The sequence below is a fragment of the Taudactylus pleione genome, unplaced genomic scaffold (genome assembly GCF_031769625.1).
Source record: "Taudactylus pleione unplaced genomic scaffold, aTauple2 ptg001091l, whole genome shotgun sequence".
NCBI lineage: Eukaryota > Metazoa > Chordata > Amphibia > Anura > Myobatrachidae > Taudactylus > Taudactylus pleione.
In genome coordinates this window covers 2,851,070-2,871,999 of record NW_028285492.1, presented here as the reverse complement: position 1 = coordinate 2,871,999, position 20,930 = coordinate 2,851,070, and the positions used below count along the sequence as shown (strand labels likewise).

General features: G+C 45.7%; 1 protein-coding gene across 1 annotated transcript in view; it reads left to right on the top strand.

Moving 5' to 3' along the window:
• Window positions 1-8,559: 8,559 nt before the first annotated feature.
• The window catches only part of HTRA3 (HtrA serine peptidase 3), a 35,509-nt gene continuing 23,138 nt past the window's right edge, over window positions 8,560-20,930 (top strand). Inside the window, exons 1-2 of the mRNA XM_088461751.1 lie at window positions 8,560-9,229; window positions 17,089-17,188. Of these exons, the coding sequence (XP_088317877.1) occupies window positions 8,821-9,229; window positions 17,089-17,188 (509 nt within the window). The 5' untranslated portion in view covers window positions 8,560-8,820. The remainder of the gene's footprint in view (window positions 9,230-17,088; window positions 17,189-20,930) is intronic.

Genomic DNA, 20,930 nt, shown 5'->3' with positions numbered 1-20,930 from the left:
CCCCTGCCTTAACCTATTGGCAAAGTATAGAATTAACACTATGCTGGAGTTCTGGGCACTGAGCCTATGACCTGTTAGTGGAGAGTGAAGTGTGAGCGGACATGCTGGGTACAGTAGTCCTGCAGTCAGATTGCCATGCCAGGATACAATATACTAACATGTGATGTTAAGCTTAACCTTAGAGTTAATGTGTAACATAAGACACAGGGATGTCACAGGTGTAACAGCAGTATGTGTATATATATATAATATTCTGAAAGAAAGGGTAAGAAGACATGCGCCCAATAGTGTAGTAGTGTTGAATAAAGGTGGCAACCCGTGCTCAAATAATTATATATATATATATTTGTTTTTCTGGGTATGGTGTGAAAGTCGACATATTGTCGGGTTCCTTGTTTTTCTATTAGCATAATAATAGCTATAGCATTGTTTAAGGTATGTCATTGTACATTTTTTAATTTGAACATTATACTGTATCAGTTCTGTCATTTTTATACTGGAAAAAGTTATGATGTAGAGAAATATATTATCTACAAGTCTGACACAAATGCTCCACAAGTAACTTAGCATAAGGAATGAGAACGGGACAGTAGAGCTCTGAGATAGCTGATATGTGTATTATTGATGCCTGTGTTACAGGTTAGGCATCATACCTCTTAAGCCTAGGTGAGTAATCTATGCCCTGGTGGGAGGGGGGGACGGGTAGTACACGACCCGGCGGAGGGGAAAGTGCTGGACCGCACTCCCTGTGCACATCTATGTTAGGCATGCCTCTTAAGATAATAAAGGGGTCTATTTACTAAGCCTTGGATGGAGATAAAGTACCAGCCAATCAGCTCTTGTCATTTTTCAAACAGCCTGTGGCAGTCAGGAGCTAATTGGCTGGTACTTTATCTGCGCTCACTTTATCTCCTTTCAAGGCTTAGTAAATAGACCCCAAAGTTTTTACTGACCTACCTGATACCTCAGTGACTGATGTATGAGGCACAAACACAAGCAGCGACTTCAGCATCGCAGGCAGGGAACAATCACATATCATCAAGAACACTGGGCCTGATTCAGACCCGGACGCTATGCTGCGTTCGCTCGCATTGAGCAATTTTTCACAATCTGCGCATGAGTCGCAATGCGCGTGCGCGAACCAGTCATTGTGATGGGAAAGTGCTCGCCCGTAGCCCGCAGTCGGGCCGCTATTTTGAGTGACTGATAGTGCCGTTTGTGGGTGGTAACAGGGGAAGGTGCTTGTAAACAGGGGTGTGGTTGTGCGAACGCAGGCGTGCCCGACCGTCAGAACAGCGTTTAATGGGTGTGCATAATTAGCAAAGTAGCGTCACAATGTTGTGGTGGAAAAAGGCTACCACAAGCGCTGCGAGCAGCTCCGATGGCACTCGATGTTCCCGATTAATCCTACAACTGCCAGAGATGACGTGTGTTGCGAGTGGCAAAGGGACGTCTTTATACAGGTGCGAGCGCATAGTGCGGCCGCTCGCTATTACTTAGTGGGCGGCTTTACGCGACGCCGTGCGAGCACATGATTTAAATAGCCAGCCCCTTTTAGCCAGCGAGCGTCCGGGTCTGAATCAGAACCACTGTTATCTGCCATTTTATGTGATTCAATGGAGAGTCACAAAGGAGGAATTAGTTTGGGAGGGATACTATAACCCAAATAATCCAGACCACCACACTCTCCCTATATTCATTGCATGTTTCATACTGTGTTTATAGAAAGAGCAGTTTATGTCTGTAGTTACAGCATGTCATAGACTAACTTTTCCAAATAAATCCCCGTTGAGGCGTTATCTAAGTCAGCAGGGCAAGCCACTGGCACGATGGCAGAAATGATATCCTGGAATTAGTGATGCCCAGCAAATAAATGGTAACATGAGTCCAGCTTAGGGGGTTCCAAGTATCCACACAGAGGGGATGTGCGGTCACTGAGTATGTGACAGATCACTTACATCACTGAATTATCTACGTCTACCAAATATTTATCACAGTGGCGTAAATTCATCCCAGCTGCCCGGAGGCAAGTTATAATTTGGTGCCCCCCCCCCGTCATAGCCGCTGACACTGTAATGTAGCATTTCACATGCAGATACACCCGCCAGGGAGGAGTGAGACAGAGGAGTCTATTTATCAAGCAGTGAAAAGCGGGGAGAAGTGGACCAGTGGAGAAGTTGCCCATAGTAACCAATCAGCTCCTACCTATTATTCAATGATACTTGAAAGCTGATTGGTTGCTATGAGCTAGGGGAAGCGCTGGACGTGTCACACTGACATAAGAAGCTGCAGAGGAGCAGCGACACCAATGAGTAGGGACAGGTTATAGATAGACGGAGGCAGCAGCTGATGGTCTGACACTGAGCTCTCCACTAGTGTATGGTGGTTTCTACTGTGCCAGGAAGAGGTGCCATGTATTGGGCAGCCGTGATGGTACTCTCCGGGTACATAGTTACAGCCCTAAGGAATCAGTATGATTTACCTAATTCTACCCCCTAACCCTCCCTTAGGGGTGCCTAACCCTAACCTCCCCCCCAAGTGCCTAACCCCCCCCCCAAGTGCCTAAACCTAACCCTCCCCCCCGCGGCTATCCGCGCCCGGTTTACCTTCGATCGGTAAGCCGGGTGTCGGGCTCCTAGCGTAGGTCTAATAACAGGTGCCAGGATTTCGACGCCTGTCATTAGTGTCTTGTCGGGATTAGACAGTCGGGAATATGTCTGTTGGCTTCCCGGCTGCTTCCCAGCCCTAAGTGGGGTGAATATATTGTGGGCAATGGAGGAGGTGCCCCTTCAGTGCTGGAGCTCAGTGGCAGGCGCCTCCATTGTCTCCCATAGTTCTGCAAGGAGGAGCTATTGTATGAGAGATCCTGGATGGAACATCTGATAGGTACAACTACATACATATACACAGCTGCCAACTTTTGTTGGGATTATTGATTCAGAGATCTGATTGCAACTAATGAGATCAAGGAGCTGCCCAAGTTCCTCTACCCACATTGTCAGAGCAAGCTGGCAACTCACTAAGCTTTGCCATCCTCTGGAGCAACACAGCTAGAATGTAGAATAGGTTATACTTAATGGGGGTTTGTTTGTTATTTGTCTTTTAACCATAATTCTAATATAATAGAGTGACATTTTGCTGCCGAGCAGATGTATTCTATAAATAAATCTAAGTCAGTGCTATAAGACACATGCATGTGTCATAATACCAGGTTTGGGAGGGGATTGTATCAAAGTCTGGAGGGAGATAAAGTGGAGAGAGGTAAAGTACCAACCAATCAGCTTCTAACTGTCACTTTTCAGGCTGTGTTTGAGAAATTACAAACAGGAGCTGAATGGTTCTCCAAGGCTTGATAAATCTCCCACTTGACGTGTCTCAAGTATTTATTGCAAACAATGAAAAAGGCTTAAAAATTTACTAAAGATTTATAAGGAGTGTTGCGTGAGAACTGTGTTTTGATTGTACATGAAGCAAGTTGACTGTGATTCACTTTGACTGTCAAGACGGGTTAGGGTACATAGAGTATTTACAATCTGGCTTTGTTTATTACAATATGTTCACATCGGTATTTCATAGAGAAACAGTGTGATGAGTTTATGAATCGTGCAATAATGTTAGATAACTTTTTGGAACTGGAAGCTTTCACTTCACCTTGAACAGCCATAGGTCCACAGGGAAACAGGTCAGGGCTTATAATGCACTATCCCTTGGAAGTTGGTTCCTCTTACCTCTTTACCTGGACCACACAATGCCGTTCCTAGTGCCGGAGGCTAAAAAAAAACATCGGAATCGCAGTCGCGGCGGGATTGTGGCTGTTAGTTATTGTAGTCTCATAGGTAACATAAATGCTCTGTGCCAAATGATGGAATCAAATGGACAAGCCTTTTAAGAGAGGTCTGAAAATATTTAGCTTTAGCTGAAGTAACAAAGCTCGATAGACTTTTTTTTGCAAACATATTGGGTTTAAGGCTTCTGTTGATGTCCTTATTTAAATGACTCATATTTAGACTTAACACTTCAAAGCAAAACAATATGTAAGATAAACCCAAGGCTATCATAACAGTTTACATTCGGTGGCTTGAAAAGTTAGATATGTAAAACTTTCTTGTACACTGAAAACTTTTTGGAATAACAATAAGGAATGTCTGGGAGTTACTTAAGAGGTTTATAAAGAAAATGTTGAGAGATAATACAAAGACGCAATGTTTTGCTAACTGATAATAATAGTATAAAGACTGTGCTCCAATAATATAACCTTCCAGTAACATTGGATCTTCCCTGTTATGTTTTCCCATCTCCTGTGTTTGATGTAAAAGATTAGTATATATCCTTTGTGGTTCTCTAGATGTGTTTGTTACCTTCATTTATAATATCACAACAACCCTGTATATTATTATGTGCTTTATTGCCTTATATTGTGTGTAGCTATTTATATCACTTTATGTTTTATGATAATTTCTACCATTGACAACGTTCTGCCAGCAGCAGTGATGGGACCATCCTTGGACCAAGGCAGATATCGAGGGACCTGGCACATCAGGCAATTAATAAGGAGCTGACACTTCCATCTTGGGTGACATTAGCATATACAGTAATCGCTATAAATTCCACTGTAGTTTTTAGGAAAGTGTTGTGGTCAGTGTGGGCCATTCCCAGAGATACCATTTGTAATGTATACCTGCAAAATTACCTAGGGGGTTGTCATGGGCCTGGTGATGGCGATGCTGGTCCATCCGCTCCGAAGCGCCATGTCTGTTGCTCCAGAACTGTAAGCCCAAACAGGGGTCTCCTGAATGGATGTACAGGCACCTCCAGGCATGCTAGCAAACTTTGAGGGGCCCCGCAAAATATACAGTAGCTCAAAAGAAATAAAACTGTAGAACAGCAGCACACCTTCCAGACCCACACAACGATTCAGGCGGCGGGCTGGATTTACATAGTCCCCCCTTCCCATATCTAATTTGTGTACCCCCTTCCCATATCTAATTTGTGTAACATAAGGTATTGACCCCGAACTCCAAATTAAGGGGTCTATGTACTAATAATCGCGGTACGGCTGTGATTATAGGTCTAATTTTTAATTAAAATATACCCGCTATGTACCATGAGGAACTCGCAGGGACAGCGGTTGCGATAACCGCTGTCCCTGCGAGCTATATCCCCGGCAAATTGTAGTAGTCTTTCACAGAAGTGAAAGACATCCCTGGGGGAAGCTGTCACTGCGCATGCACACAGAGTCAGTTCCGGGCCCGCCCAGGGCCTGCGAGAGAGCCCCCTCCCCTGGAGCCCCCATAGGCTTACAGTAGTTTACACCATCTGAAGATGGTGTAAACTACTGTGGCTAAACTCTGGAAAGCTTGCTTTTTGGAGTTTAGTACATAGGGGTCAGATCGTAGTCCTCAGCATAAGCAGTTACCAGCAGATAAAGGGGCCTATGTATCAAGCTGTTTGATCCATAAAACTATGCAGAAACTGCAGTTTCTGCATAATTTTATGTATTGCTCCTATGTACTAAAAGCACAATGCAAGAGGTTTCACAGAAATCTCCGGCAAAGTGCTAATTAGGGCTGCAGATCGTAGTCCCCATTATTATCAATGGAGACTACGATCTCACCCCTAAGTACTAAACTCCAAAAAGCAAAGCTTTTTGTAGTTTAGCCCCGGTAGTTTACACCATCTTCAGATGGTGTAAACAGCTTTGAGCCTATGGGGGCTTGGCAGTACCGATCTCTCTTTCGATCTCTCTCTCACAGTCCCCGGCTGGCTCCAGGAAGCTGTGTCAGCTTCCCCCGGAGAAGTGGAAGACTTCCACAATTTGCCAGTGACATAGGGCCTGATTCAGAGCCGCTCATAAGCGGCCGCTCGTTCGCACTGAGCGATGTTCGCACAACTGCGCATGCGTACGGATTGTAATACGCATGCACGAACCAGTCAGTGCGGCCGAAACTGTTTGTAAAATAGCTAATGTCTGCTATTTAGAGTGACAGGAGGAGGCGTATGTGGGTGGTAACAGGGGAAGGTGCTTGAAAACGGGGAGTGGAATTCAGAACGCAGGCATGCTTAAAGGTCAAAATGGGCGTTTTATGGGTGTGCATAATTAATACAGCAGCGTCAGCGACCACGTCACTTGTTTTTTTTTTAGTCAGAACTACTCGCAAAATAGCGTTTGAAAAAACCAACCACAAGAATAGCGAGCAGTTCATACACTGTTCGATGTACTCGATTAATCTAATAAATAGCGGACATGACGTATGATGCGAGCGGCCAGGGGGCGTATTTTTCAAAATTTCGACCGCAAGCTTTGCTCGCTCGTTCAGACTTAGAGTCGTGAACAGACCGCAAAGTGCGAACGGTTCATTTGAATAGCCACCCCTTTTTTTTTAACGAACGACCGCAAATAGCGAGCGGCTCTGAATCAGGCCCATAGTCCCTGCGAGTTCCCCTTTGTACATAGCATGTGAAAATATCCCGTGAGTTGGACTGGTAATAATCGAGGCAGTACAGCGATTATTGATACATATGTTTTAATGTCAGGGAGGGCCCAGCTCAGATTTTGTACCAGGGCAGGGCCCCAGGGTCTTTCTCTACACCTCTGGTTAAATAGCATAATTTTTCATAATACAGTCTACTATAGACTTCCCCATGAACTCATTCATTTATGGGCTAATCATGACTACATTACTTGATGCTAAGCTTTTTTCACTCTTTACAATATGTCCCACCAATTCCATTGCACGTTATACCTACCACTGTTTCTTTCCCTCCTCTATGGAGATTTTTGCTTGCTTGTGATTGGCCGCCTGCTAGTGCCCCGCTGACACTGATTGGTGGTCCCTTCATCTCCCAGGCACAGAATAAGCTTCTGCGAGCATTTGTGTGTGTAAGATTTTTTACAGTTATGTTAGTTCTTCATGTGCACAAAAGATTGGAGGGCGGAGGAGTGCCGCTGTATCTGCGTGATCTAGCAGCCTGGGATCACCATCGGAAGGTCGCGATTGTTCTCCCTTTGGCCAGGCTATGGCAGCTGAAGCTTACCGCAGCCTGACCGGGTCCTGGTAGCTGCGAGGCCAGGATGTCTGCGTCCACCAGACCTTGGTCTTGTCCCTCCCGGAAAACAGGGGCGACACGGCTCCGTTTCAGGGAACGCTGCCCAGGAACGCCCCGCTCCTAACCCCCCCTCCCTGGTGCCTGACCCTAACCTCCCCTGGGTTGGGTATGAAATACCGGCAGTCGGAATGCCTGCTGTCAAAATGCCAACAGCAGCATCCCAATGCTCTGTATCCCATCAGGGGTCGGGGAAGTATGCTAACCCTCCCCCTTCTCACCCTAACCCTGCCTTCTTGCACACTAACCCTCCCTGTTAGTGCCTAAACCTAACCTTCCCCTTGGTGCCTAATCCACCTAACCATCCCCACTTATTGCCTAACTCAAACCCCCCCAGTGGTGCTTAACCTTAACCTCCACTCCAAACCTTAACCCCCCCTGGTACATAACCCTCCCCCCCCCGCTCGGTGTGCCATTGTGTCGCTATATAGACTGGCATAGGGATTTTGTTGTCAATCTTTAGTCCTGTGTCGGGCTTCCAACGGCCGGCATCCCATCTGCCGGTATACTAACTACATACTCCTTCCCCCAGTGCCTGAACCTAACCTCCCCCTCCCCCCTTAGTGCTTAACCTTAAACCTCCCCATAATGCCTAACCCTGCCCCTAACCCCAGTATTTACCTGGCACCGGGATTCTGACAAGTGTCATTTCCGGTAGTAGCATTCTGAACGCCGCTATACCCGCGGTCAGGATATTGACCGCATCCTCTCCAGCTTAGCATCTTGCTACCTACGGAACATACAGAAGGTAACCTTCCTTAAAGTGTCCCACTACTTACAATTGTTGTGAGGCATTTAACAACTTCTACTATGAAAGGACTGGTCACACCCTCCACTCTTTGCAGTACTACAATGAAAGACAAACCTGACTGCACCACACAACCCAGGGTCACCTCACAGATGTACTATGGAGTCTTGGAGAGAGATAAAGTGGAGAGAGAGAGAGATAAAGAACCAGCCAATCAGATCCTGTCATTTTTCAAACACAGCTTGTAATGTGACAGCTAGGAGCTGATTAGTTGTTACTTTATCTCTGTCCACTTTATCTCTCTCCAAAGCTTAGTACATCTTCAGGAACAAAACTTTGAAAATTCTAATAATTTCCATACAGTAACGCAGACATGTGAGACTGGGCCAGCAGCCTGGAGTACTGTACACGCTGTAATTACTGTGTGTCAGCACTCTGGTTACCTCTCATCTGTAATCGTGGTGGAAACAGTGACTGTAATCTGCCAACATGGCCAAAAATGAAGTGCTGCTGAAACGTCAGATTAGGGCAGAAGAGACAGGGTGGCATGATGATCACTCAGGCAGCACTCTCTCACCCTCACTAATCACCAGCAGTGAGTGACAGGACAGCAGCACAGTGGGTGTGGAAGGAGTAATGTAGGCTGAGTTTAAGGAAACTTAAAGCTGCCTGTTCAGCCCATGTAACTCCCCCACTGTTCACACAGAACTATCCCAGGACCCATATAACTAACTAAGGCAAACAGAGAGAGAGTGATGCTCTGCAAACATCATTGACTTGCCCGAGTGCCAGCACTCTCCCCACCTCTGATCCCCTCTGCAATAGTGCACAGCTGACTTACACCTATAGAGGAGCCCTGTTATATACAATATACTGTAGCAGCTTGGAAGATACACTGTTTGTGCTCCTGTGACTGCCTGCCCTGCTAGGAGATCCAGCCTGACCCCCCAATCTGCCCTGTAGTCACGATGAAGCGGTCTTCCTGCTGCCCAGCACTGCTAGTCCTGCTCTCCCTCCCCCTGATCCATGGCTCCTCAGCGTGCCCATCCCGCTGCGATGTCTCCCGGTGCCCGAGCCCCGTCTGCCCCAACGGGTATGTCCCAGATCGCTGCAACTGCTGCCTGGTCTGCGCTGCGGGGGAAGGAGAGTCCTGTGGCCGGGATGGAGACCCACCGTGCGGGGACACTCTGCAGTGCAAGCCGCCTCCTGGCATGAGGGGGCTGAAGGGCACCTGCCAGTGCAAGCACGACTACCAAGTGTGCGCCAACGACGGGCAGACGTATAAGAATCTGTGCCAAATGAAGCTGGCCAGCAGGAGGGCACTGCAGCAGGGGCACCCATCTGTGGTGCAGGTGCATAAGGGAGCCTGCCAATCGGGTAAGTCCTGGCACGCCTGCAGGTGATGGGCACTGTGCTAACCACTACAGTGGCAGAATGAGTTTGCATCATGGTCACTTGGGTATAGTATAAACAGCTAGTGGGTTAAATCTAGCATAGTTTTACTTTGACTCTCCAGGTGCTATAGAACTGCAAATCCCAGCATGGCCTGCAAGCCTATGCATGGCAACACATTCTGGAATATACAGTTATATAAATTGCAGGTTGGTTGGTTAAAGAGCTGGTTGTAGCTAAGTTAATTATTTTAACAGATCATTTTTACATATTAGATGTCTCAACTAAAACGCTCATTTAAGTGGTTTTTAAATTGTCCAAATGCCCCCCAAAACGACCTAATGCCACCTTGTACATTACTATGTGCTCTATATGGTCCTTATAAATGTGTACAGTAAGTTGTGTTATATGCAATAGTATGCTAAAAGTGTCATTTTGTGGTATGTGTTATGAGAAAGAGGATTGTATAACATTCATACAGTAGAAGCAGCTGTCTGGGGAACAGGCGGAGACAATATTGTTGCATAATTAAACTATTCCTTCATGCTGTGTTCTCTGTACATACTGTACATGTGTCTGCAGCAGTCTCCAGCTGGGTCTTTTTATGCAGACACTGTGCAAACTGACGCATTTTGCATCAATACAGATTTATGTTGCGCCTGTATTTAGCAATTCAGGGCTCCTCTTGGAATCCTGGCAAAAACCCAGCTATGCCATGGTTATCTCCTCCCCACCAGCTGCCATGGTTATCTCCTCCCCACCACCTGCAATGCCATGGTTATCTCCTCCTCACCAGCTGCCATGGTTATCTCCTCCTCACCAGCTATGCCATGGTTATCTCCTCCTCACCAGCTATGCCATGGTTATCTCCTCCTCACCAGTTGCAATGCCATGGTTATCTCCTCACCAGCTATGCCATGGTTATCTCCTCCTCACCAGCTGCCATGGTTATCTCCTCCCCACCACCTGCAATGCCATGGTTATCTCCTCCTCACCAGCTGCCATGGTTATCTCCTCCTCACCAGCTGCTATGCCACGGTTATCTCCTCCTCACCAGCTATGCCATGGTTATCTCCTCCTCACCAGCTGCAATGCCATGGTTCTCTCCTCCTCACCAGCTATGCCATGGTTATCTCCTCCTCACCAGCTGCAATGCCATGGTTATCTCCTCCTCACCAGCTATGCCATGGTTATCTCCTCCTCACCAGCTATGAGATGGTTATCTCCTCCTCACCAGCTGCAATGCCATGGTTATCTCCTCCTCACCAGCTGCTATGCCATGGTTATCTCCTCCTCACCAGCTGCCATGGTTATCTCCTCCTCACCAACTATGCCATGGTTATCTCCTCACCAGCTGCCATGGTTATCTCCTCCTCACCAGCTGCTATGCCATGGTTATCTCCTCACCAGCTGCTATGCCACGGTTATCTCCTCCTCACCAGCAACCGGCAAGGAGTTTGGCTGTGCATGAGCATTTGCTGTGGCCCATAGGTGATCCCTGTGGAGTGTCTTTGGCTTTGCAAGTCCCCCATAGTCAGGTATAGGCGGTGATGTGCGGTAAGGTAAATGGCTGGGGAGGCAATGCTGGGTATAGGGTAACACCATAAAAGCTTTTTGTGGCTTGCGAATTGCAGAATACCACAGACTCTATAGACATCTATGGGGATGGAGGTGAGCAGCCAAGCACTGGAGACATCAGAGATTTCTCTGGTGTTTAGCTGCTGGTAAATTGAGAAAAGTTGGGAAAATCCTTTTCTCCAGTAAAAAAAATGGTGAAAGGGCTTTTCTCAACCTTATACATAGACCCCCAGAGTGGCTTGTCTGGGACAATATCCTATGCAGCTGTAGAACCTTGGGGAAGAAATACACATTAATACATGTCATGTGATAGTAGATCTGACGGGCAGCATCGGTCACATGTTCTGTAACACAGAAGCCATGGTTGGGTAAATTAGTGACGGTGTTCAATGCAGATGTTATAACCACTAGAACATTCCTTAGACGGGACAGTCCTGACTTGAGTGTTCTGTCTCTGCCAATATGAGGACCGTTTTATCCCAATTGGGCTGGTAGGTAGATCCCATTCACCGTCGCTCTCTATAGGTGTCGCACGTGCCTCTCATGGTGTGCATGGCATTTACAGGGTGCTTTTAGGACACGCTCCTGTGATGCATAACCACGCCCCCTTCTCCTGCACGCTTGGGGGCATATTATCGTTCCCTTTTTCCCTACGTTACTATGGCTAGTTGGATCTGAAAGTCTTAGGGGCATATTTATAAAAGAATATTTGCAGGAGTATTCATTTATGTACAGGGGACCCCCAGTTTTTGATCACAAAAGCAGTCCCCATAGGTTTAATAAGCTCCGGAATGTGACACATTCCATAGCTTGGACCCTTTGTAGTCTACGGGCTACAGATGACAAAAGTTACCCCGGCACTCACCGCTTGCTCGTCATCAGGCTGCGCATGTGCAGCAGCGCAGCCCCCCCCCTGGCCCAAAACTGAATTGCATAAGAGATTACTTTACTATTGGGCCATTCCATGAAATGTCCTATATATGACACTGTATCTGTGTATGTTTTGTGAGTTTATACAGTAAGTAAAATTATAGCTCTTTCTCAAAAAATACACAGGCTTTTAATACAAAGAGTTGAGCTGAATTATTAAGTAGAATTTTCCTTTATGTCCCGTACATGACATGGGGCCTCATTTATCAACGAGTGTATCACTCAAAACTAGTGATAAATGTCACTGTGTATGATAAATGGTGCTCCAGCCAATCAGCTCCAAACTGTCAACTGTTAGAAAAATGACAGTTGGGAGCTGATTGGCTGGAGCACCATTTATCATACACAGTGACATTTATCACTAGTTTTGAGTGATACACTCGTTGATAAATGAGGCTGTTGGAATGGCGCATTTACACATCGCATGGACGGGATCCTATCTGTGATTCTGTCTCTCTGAGTGTTTATTTAAATACATTCTGGCGATCAATAATTTTTTACTGGCGCGATAAGAAAGGATAATTATCTGGTATAAAACGATACATCGCGTGCGCCGTACACACTGCACGATCCAGTGTACGACAGCGAGATGGGACAATGCAATGAACGTCCATCGTGAACGACAAATCGGGCGTACACACCACACGATGCATACTATATATATCGATTAGATCCGCATTGGAACTAAATATTGTACGATACACCGTATAGTGTGTACCCAGCTTTAGGGATTGCTACCATGCTGCAGCCCCATCCCTGGTAGTGTTTCCACAATGTCTGGATCATCAATCAGAGCAGCAGAGCACCACACTTCACAGCAGTCACCACTCAGCGAAGGTTAAATGACTACAGATCATAAACTTTTAGGTGGATTTACGAAAATGTCTATTAAATGAAAGCGAGAATCTGATTGGTTGATATGGACAAGACCATTGCCTGTCCTTTTTGGAAGTTTTAGTGCATCTCGGGGGGCATGTACTAAGCCTTGGAAACTAATAAAGTACTAACCAATTAACTCCTAACTAATTTTTCAAACACAGCCTGCAAAGTGACAGTTAAGAGCTGATTGGTTGGTACTTTATCTCTCTCCACTTTATCATTACCCAAGGCTTAGTACATCTCCCCCCTAAAGAGATAAAGTACACAAACAACTACATGAAGTTTTGCCGTGGCCTCGGATGACAGAACATATTGTAGGATAATAGAACAAATCACAGACACAATATGGATGACATTTTCATATTGTTTTTGTTCCCTGAATATTTCAGCTAAACATTGAGAACAGCCAGAAGGACAGTGCGCTATGTAATCTGTACACACCCAGCCTCCGCTTTTCTGTATTTTATTGTTCCCTAATTAAAAGCTGAAATACAAATTGATTAATACAGAACAAGATTAAGACCTTGTGGGACCTTCTCCCCCTCCCTTCAATTCATCCTGGCAAAAACTCCTTTTATAGACAAACTGGAGCTATAGACACACACATTTATACATATAATCCTGTTCACTGTCAGTCTGGCGCAGGCGCGCAGTACACCGTGCACCTGGAGACCCCCTGGTGGTGAAAAAGAAAGGGAAGCCTCCTCCCACAACATTTCCGGGTCACAACAGATCCCCTCACCCGTCCCCACCCCCATAGGAACTGTCTATGTATCTGTTCCCCATTGGCAGAAAACTATGCATCTTTATTATGTGTACTACGCCTGGGTGACGTATGTGCACGCATATAACATACGCATTACCGTGTGAGGCTACGCAAGCCTGCTCAGCCCTAGTACTGCACGTGTACCAGCACAGGCTGGCGGGAAGGTCTCCTGCACCTACCTTGGGGTAGGTGTAATTGCCATAGATAGGATTGTGGGCAATACGATGCATATAAGGCTCAGAACATGGGCGTATAATCTCATAGGAATTACGATCACCCTAGGAGTCTGGAACTGTGAACGCATTACCTTCAAATCAGAATCAGGCTGGAAAACTGTTACTTGCCAAGGGTTCCGCATGCATATTTGCCCTGAAGATATCAGCAACAGCGGGGGTGCAAAATTTAGCATCTTTTCAGGACCTGTGAGGGCTAGAATGTTACTTGTGTGGATTGTATTGGGTCAGCATGAATACATTAGATTTTGTGTTGCAGGACGAGCTCTCCCCCCCCCCCCCCCCCGCAGGACAACTTGGAAGTGACCGAAGTTAGGGGTCAGAATATACTTTAATCCGGACAATTTTTTACGCACTTCATGCAGGGACGCACACCTATATAGTATGTGCTATAATGCCAATATAATAATAACATTTACAGGTACAAATGCGAGAAATGGAATAAGGGTGGTCACAAGATAATCTTTACACTCATTAATTTATTTAAGATATAATTTTACCATAAAAATAAAGAATTCTATTTAATTACAGGGTGGGGGGAAAAGGGGATTTTCTTTGCTGCATCGTAAACGATGGATCAGCGCAGACTAGATGGAGCTAATGTCTGTTTTGTTGGCTTCTGACCAATTTCCGTTTAGGATTCCCTTTTTTGCGAGGTTACAAAGTCAGTGTCTTTCCTGAGAGCGCGCTTCGATATCCAAGGTTCAAATGGAAAATAAACATTAATCTTCCTAACCTTTCCTACAGTGAATGAGACAAAGTCATTGAGCTTCAGCTTCACATCTGCAGTTGCCCCATAACTGGTAGCCGAACAGTTTATTTCTTTATGCACTGAGGCCTGTAATCCAGACTTTTATGGCCCTGCAGTCGTAAACTGGGAAAAGCTGCCATACAATGAGGTACAGCACAGAAATCTTTTCTTAGCCCTGCCAGTGCGTCCCTGAGGAGAAGTGCAGACATAGAGGCCTCTGAATTTATTGACAGCAATTAGCCGGTGAAATGGGTGAGCGGAGTGTTTACAAAGGTGTTACTGTAAAATATTTAGAAGCGAAGCGCTGCCAAGTCTGAATAGATGTCATATATTTCACCGGCATGAATGAAATTTGCTATGGTCATACAGGATTGTACAGTATGTCAATTTATCATCTAGGCCCCTATTTATCAAAATGCGGTGATAACAGAGATTTTCTATCACCACTTACCGCGGCGACAGAATATATGTGATCGCCAGTGACGCGCGGTGAGGTCATTAGCTGGGGAGGCACACGTATAATAACAGAGGTTTTATATCAAAACTCTGGAGCATGACAGAAAGTATGATAGGGGAGGGAGTATGACAGGGGAGGCTCTGCATAATGGGCACTACATAAGGGGCATTACGGGGGACACTGCATAAGGGGCACTACTGGGGGCACTGCATAATGGGCACTACTGTGGGCACTGCATAACGGGCACTACTAGGGAGCATTACTGGGGCACAACATAAGGGGCACTACTAGGGGTATTACTGGTGGCACTGCATAATGGGCACTACTGGAGGCACTGCATAATGGGCACTACTGGGGGCACTGCATAGGGCTCCAATACAGGGGGCATTGCATAAGGGGCTCTTATACGGGGGGTATTGCATAATGGGTACAACTACAGTAGCATTGAATAAGAAGCTGTTATACAAGGGACATTGCGTAATGGGCACAACTACATTGACATTGCATAAGGGGCCCTAATATAGGTGGCATTACATAATGGGCACAACTACAGTGGCATTGCATAAGGATCTCTTATACAGGGGGCATTGCATAATGGGTTCTAATACAGGGGCATTGCATAAGGGGCCCTAATACAGAGGGCATTACATAATGGGCACAACTACAGTGGCATTGCATAAGGAGCTCTTATACAGGGGGCATTGCATAATGGGCACAACTACAGTGGCATTGCATAATGGGCTCTAATACAGGGGGCATTGCATAATGGGCTCTAATACAGGGGCATTGCATAATGGGCACAACTTCAGGTGCATTGCATAAGGGGCTCTAATACAGGGGAACATTGCATAAGGGGCACTGCTACAGGGGGCACTGCATTGGTTTTTATTAATAATTAACGTTTCAAAATGGCATATAAGACGTTTTTGTTTTTTCTTGCGGCCCACTCACTCCGAGGGGGAGATGTATTAACGGCGACATCGCCGTTGCGGTACATCCCCCTTGACTTCGCGTACATACCGCGGTTCATTACCGTGGTATGTATCAAGGATTTCACAAAGGAAAGCTCTCTCGATGAGAGCTGTCCTTTGTGATGCTGCCGGGCAGAGGGACTTCCGGATTGAACACCCAGAAGTCCTTCTGCGCATGCGCAGAAGGCTCATGGGAGGGATCCGATCGGATCCCTCCCAGCCCCGAGCGTTGCTTGAAGAAGCCCATAGGCTTCTATTGGGTAACGCCACCTGAAGGTGGCGTTACCTAGCGAGGCGAAGCAGCAGAATGCGCTGCATTCTGCTGCTTAATACATACGGGGAATGCGGTAAAACCCCCGAAAACTGCATTTTCGGGGGTTTTACCGCATTTTGCCGTTAATACATCTCCCCCTTAGACCTTGAATATTCGGCCCGGTTGGTATTTTGAGTTTGACATGCCTACTCTACACTATCTATCTATCTATCTATCTATCTATCTATCTATCTATCTATCTATCTATCTATCTATCTATCTATCTATCTATACAGTATATATGCTATATCTATCTATCTATCTATCTATCTATCTATCTATCTATCTATCTATCTATCTATCTATCTGTCTATCTATCTGTGTGTATGTACAGTATGTATGTTTTAGCAGCTCAGTTCTTTCACAAAAAGCAAGTTATAGTTTACACTTAGTGGTCCTTTAAATGTAAATATATGAAGGATTTGTGCCGTCTGTGATATTTCCATGTTGAGCTGATGCCTGTGGCCACATGAAACCGTGCTGCTCTGCGCGTTAGGAAAGCCCCTTACATAAACGCCAAGGGCTGTTTTCAAGTGGACCTTTTATGTGGTCATCCCCAAGTAAATATACATGGCCACAACGAGGCGAGACAGTGAGGAAGGCATGGGGCCAGTCTCATCAGTCTGGAACTATGCGTACAACATGAGGTCAGAGAACTGTATTAACCCCTCTGCAGATGCCGGGTTCTGTGTCACCAAAGGACTTAACATAATTGTGCTTTTGGTGGAACAAATGACAGCCAGTACACCAGCTATAGCTTCTCTTGTTCTCTTTGTGTCATGTTTGGTGTATGTGAGAAGACTGGTGTCAGCCAAGGTTATGGCTACGTGTGGGTTTACAAGCAGTCAAAGTCATTTCAGCCTGAAGTGAAAACCCAAAGACTGTAATTACACTAAGCCTGTCTGTGTTTAGATGGTTCCAGCATGAATGTTCTTACTAACATACCCAATTTTCCTGCCAGTATAGGTCACCAACATCCCAACAGTCCGAGATACAAATTTAACTTCATCGCTGATGTGGTGGAGAAGATTGCGCCTGCCGTCGTGCACATTGAACTTTACCTGAGGTAAATGTCCTTCACTGACTTCTACTCAGCTTTCCTGCTGCACGGTACAGCCCTGTCCTCACTAACACATATCTCCTCATATAGGGGGTCTATGTACTAAATCTTGGAGAGAGATAAAGTGAATGGAGGTAAAGTACCAACCAATCAGCTCCTGACTGTCACTTTACAGGCTGTGTTTGAAAAATGGCAGTTAGGAGCTGATTGGTTGGTACTTTATCTCCATCCACTTTATATATATATATCCAAGGCTTACTACATAGACCCTATAATCTGTGCAGCTGGGGGGACCCTGCTTCTTCCACTATAATACTCTCAGGGGGAGATGTATCAAGCAGTGGAGTAGTGGACACGTGGATAAGTTGCCCATAGAGCAACCAATCAGCTTTGAGGTAGCATTTATCAAGTACTTTCTATAAAATGGTAGGTAGAATGTGATTGATTGCAATGGACAATTTCTCTCCTTGTCCTCTTCTCCACTCTTTACACTGATTGATACATCTCCCCCTCAGTCTGTGGCTTCCTGCTGCCCCCATTCCACTCTTCACATCATATCCCTGACTCTGTCACATGCAGCTCTGTCCTAACAGACACATTGTCTTGATATAGTTTGTGCTGTTGAGGGGGGACCATGCCCCTTACACCATTTAAGCTTCCTGCTGCCTTGATGCCACGTTGACCAGCCATGACACTGCCCCCTCACATGCAGCTCTGCCTTTTAGCAGTCACATGACTGAGAAAAGTCACTGCATGCCTCAAGATTAAAAAACAAAGAGGTACTATGACGAAACTCACACATTGGACATGCAACGTATTCTAATGCTTCAATGTGCAGATCCTTAATAGTGAAAATAGGGACCTTTACCGATACAAAATGCCCAATGACTGTACCAGATCTCGAATATGCACTTTCTCCACTTTGTAGCCCTGTACGCATATCTAGGCCGTTGCAACAACTGCCCCCCTGCACCTAACAGGACTAACCCCTTAATTAGACCACATTGTCTGGAGGAGTATGCTAGTGTCGTCATGAGAATATCATTGGATAAATCATGTTAGTTACAGTATGTGATCACTTTAACATAAATTGTCCCCAGGTGGGGCAATTTTCTGTAGTTACAAATGAAATTATCATTGAATAACATTGTCCGCCATTTTATCATTTCCAGCCATGTTTCAGACTGAAACTACTGTCTCAGGGGCAAATGCAGGATTTCTAGAAGGGGGTTTCCAAATGCTTAATTTTAGAGTGAGTGTGGTCATTCCATGCATAATTAGCACTTACCAAGCTATTGTCTTCCTCATACGAAGTGCACTCTATATAATAGTTCATACATTGGATAGTTTACAGATGTGTCCACATACATCTTACCTCTGTGTGCTACAAGTTAAACATAACGCATGAGCGCAGTGCGACTTGGCAGCGCTGATCGTCTTTTCGTACAACTTTTTACCTTAAAATACGTCCTATTCGCAAAATGATGCGCATAGGATGCACAAGCAGCTTCTGCTGATTAAAATGTTATGCGGCATGCCTATGTTCTGTGTGCGACTGCGGCTGTAGCTTACGATAGATGGGTGGTTGTTTGGGCGCTGAAATGGCTGTGGTAAGAGTCTCAGGGGTCTATTTACTAAGCCTTGGATGGAGAAAAAGTGAATGGAGATAAGGTACCAGCCAATCAGCTCCTAACTGCCATGACACAGGCTGTGTTTGAAAAATGACAGGAGCCGATTGGTTGGTGCCTTATCTCCGTTCACATCCAAAGCTTAGTACATAGACCCCACAGAGTCTGTTCTGTCCTCATGGACACTGGAGAGTAAAGCTGCGCGAGACGCCTCGCAGATATAGTGTCACATGTCAGAGGCAGGACCCCTTCTGACTGAGTAGCGCTGGGTCCTAGTGACTGCTAGATGCTGGAGGAGGGCAGTGCTCCTCCCAACACTCCATAGGCACCTACACAACCTAAAAATGCACATACTGTATGTGTGCAGAGAAATAGTAAGATGCATACTGTGCAATTGAGTAAATGTTACATCAAAGTCCAAACAATTTAAAACCTGTGTGTTCACTACAGTGCCTCCTGTGTGCAAAGCAGGGACGTGCAGTCAGGGTAGGCAGAGCCTCCCCTCTCATACTTCTGAGATTTGATATATAATTGATTAGAATAATACAAAGAAGAGATATATAACTTATAAACATCTTCTTTGTTTATTGTAATCATTTTTTATAGTTAACACTCACCGACTTTGTGGAGCTCCCTGGGACTGCAGGGAGATGAGAGATGAGGCAACAACAGCTCAGCCTCGCTTCTGTATAGTCAGACACTGCTTGCAGGGCTGGGGGCGGGGCAACACCATGGTCAGTAAGCTGCACAGAAAGAGCTGAGAGTATGGGGGCTGTGCCTTGAGCAACGATGGACACCTTCGATGCATCATGTGAGCTGTCAGCAGCAGCAAAAGAAGAAATAGTGCTACAGGCAGGAGAATCAATGGATACCGAAGTTTATTGTAGTGAGTGGAGAGTTACAGTGAGTAGGGGGTGAGACAGGCTCCCAACACTCAGACCCATCTCCATGTGTGCCTCCCCAGCCATTGACCTCACTGTAGGTCACTGGTGCAAAGTGACAAGACATCCGCTTATAACGTCTATTTGGAAAAGTTAAACATTTCTTCAAAAGCTTTCATGGGGTTATTATAGAAATTACCAAGACTAACAGCACCATAGTGGTGACATGAAATGATTATCTGACTTTAATAAAATGAGACTGGTTTTCTGTAAATCACCAATTGGGAAAGTAAAGCCACTTAATAGCTTAATTTCTAGTGTTTGAATATAGAGAAGTAGAAAGTATTTTTATTCTGGAGAAAGCGGTTCTGCCAAAGTAAATGGTGGTCTCAGACAGTCATAAAAATTCTTAAGTGCCTGCAATTTAATCTGTACTGTTCCATAATTCATATTCTATGTCAATACATATTCTGTCCTGAAATGACTTGTCGTTAGCACAAGAAGTAAGAGTGAGCAAACGGCGTCATCTTACATTGTGTATTGTTTGCGGAGCCGACATTTCTCAGCTATGTTGTGGCAGATAATTTTTTTTTTTTAACATGGGCAATCTCATTTTTAGATACAGCATATTGAAGTTTTGACACACTTTTCTAAATCTGGGTACACACTAGACGATATAGTGGACGATTTGTCATTTTGAGGTGAATTGGAGCGACAAATCGTCCACATCGTCTAGAGTGTACGCACTATTGCGCCCTCTCGTGCGTCGTTCCTCGTATCTTCGGTGCTGGCCAATCTGAAGATCCGGCGGCCAACACCATGCTTCTGGATGCGGCCGGGAATGATATATCGGGAGGTTGTACACCAGATCGTGCAGTGTGTATGGAACGCCCGATATATTGTGCTGTCACATCTGCTGTCACTGGGTACACACATCGTTTAGTGTGAATTAACCTGCTGGAATGTTTAAAGTTATTGTGAAAGTATTCAGATGGGATGCAGTCGACATCCCGGCGCTTGGTATGCTGGCGGACAGAATACCGGAGCCGGGAATGCCGAAAGCAGTCGGAATGCCAGCTCCAGAATCCTGACTGCAGACATCCCGACGGTAAGTATTACAGTTAGGAGGAGGATTAGGCACTAGGGGGAGGGTTAGGGTTAGGCTGCAGGCAGAGGGGCCTAGGTTTAGGCAGTGGGGGGAGGGGGCTAGGGTTAAGCAGTGGGGGGAGGTATGGGATT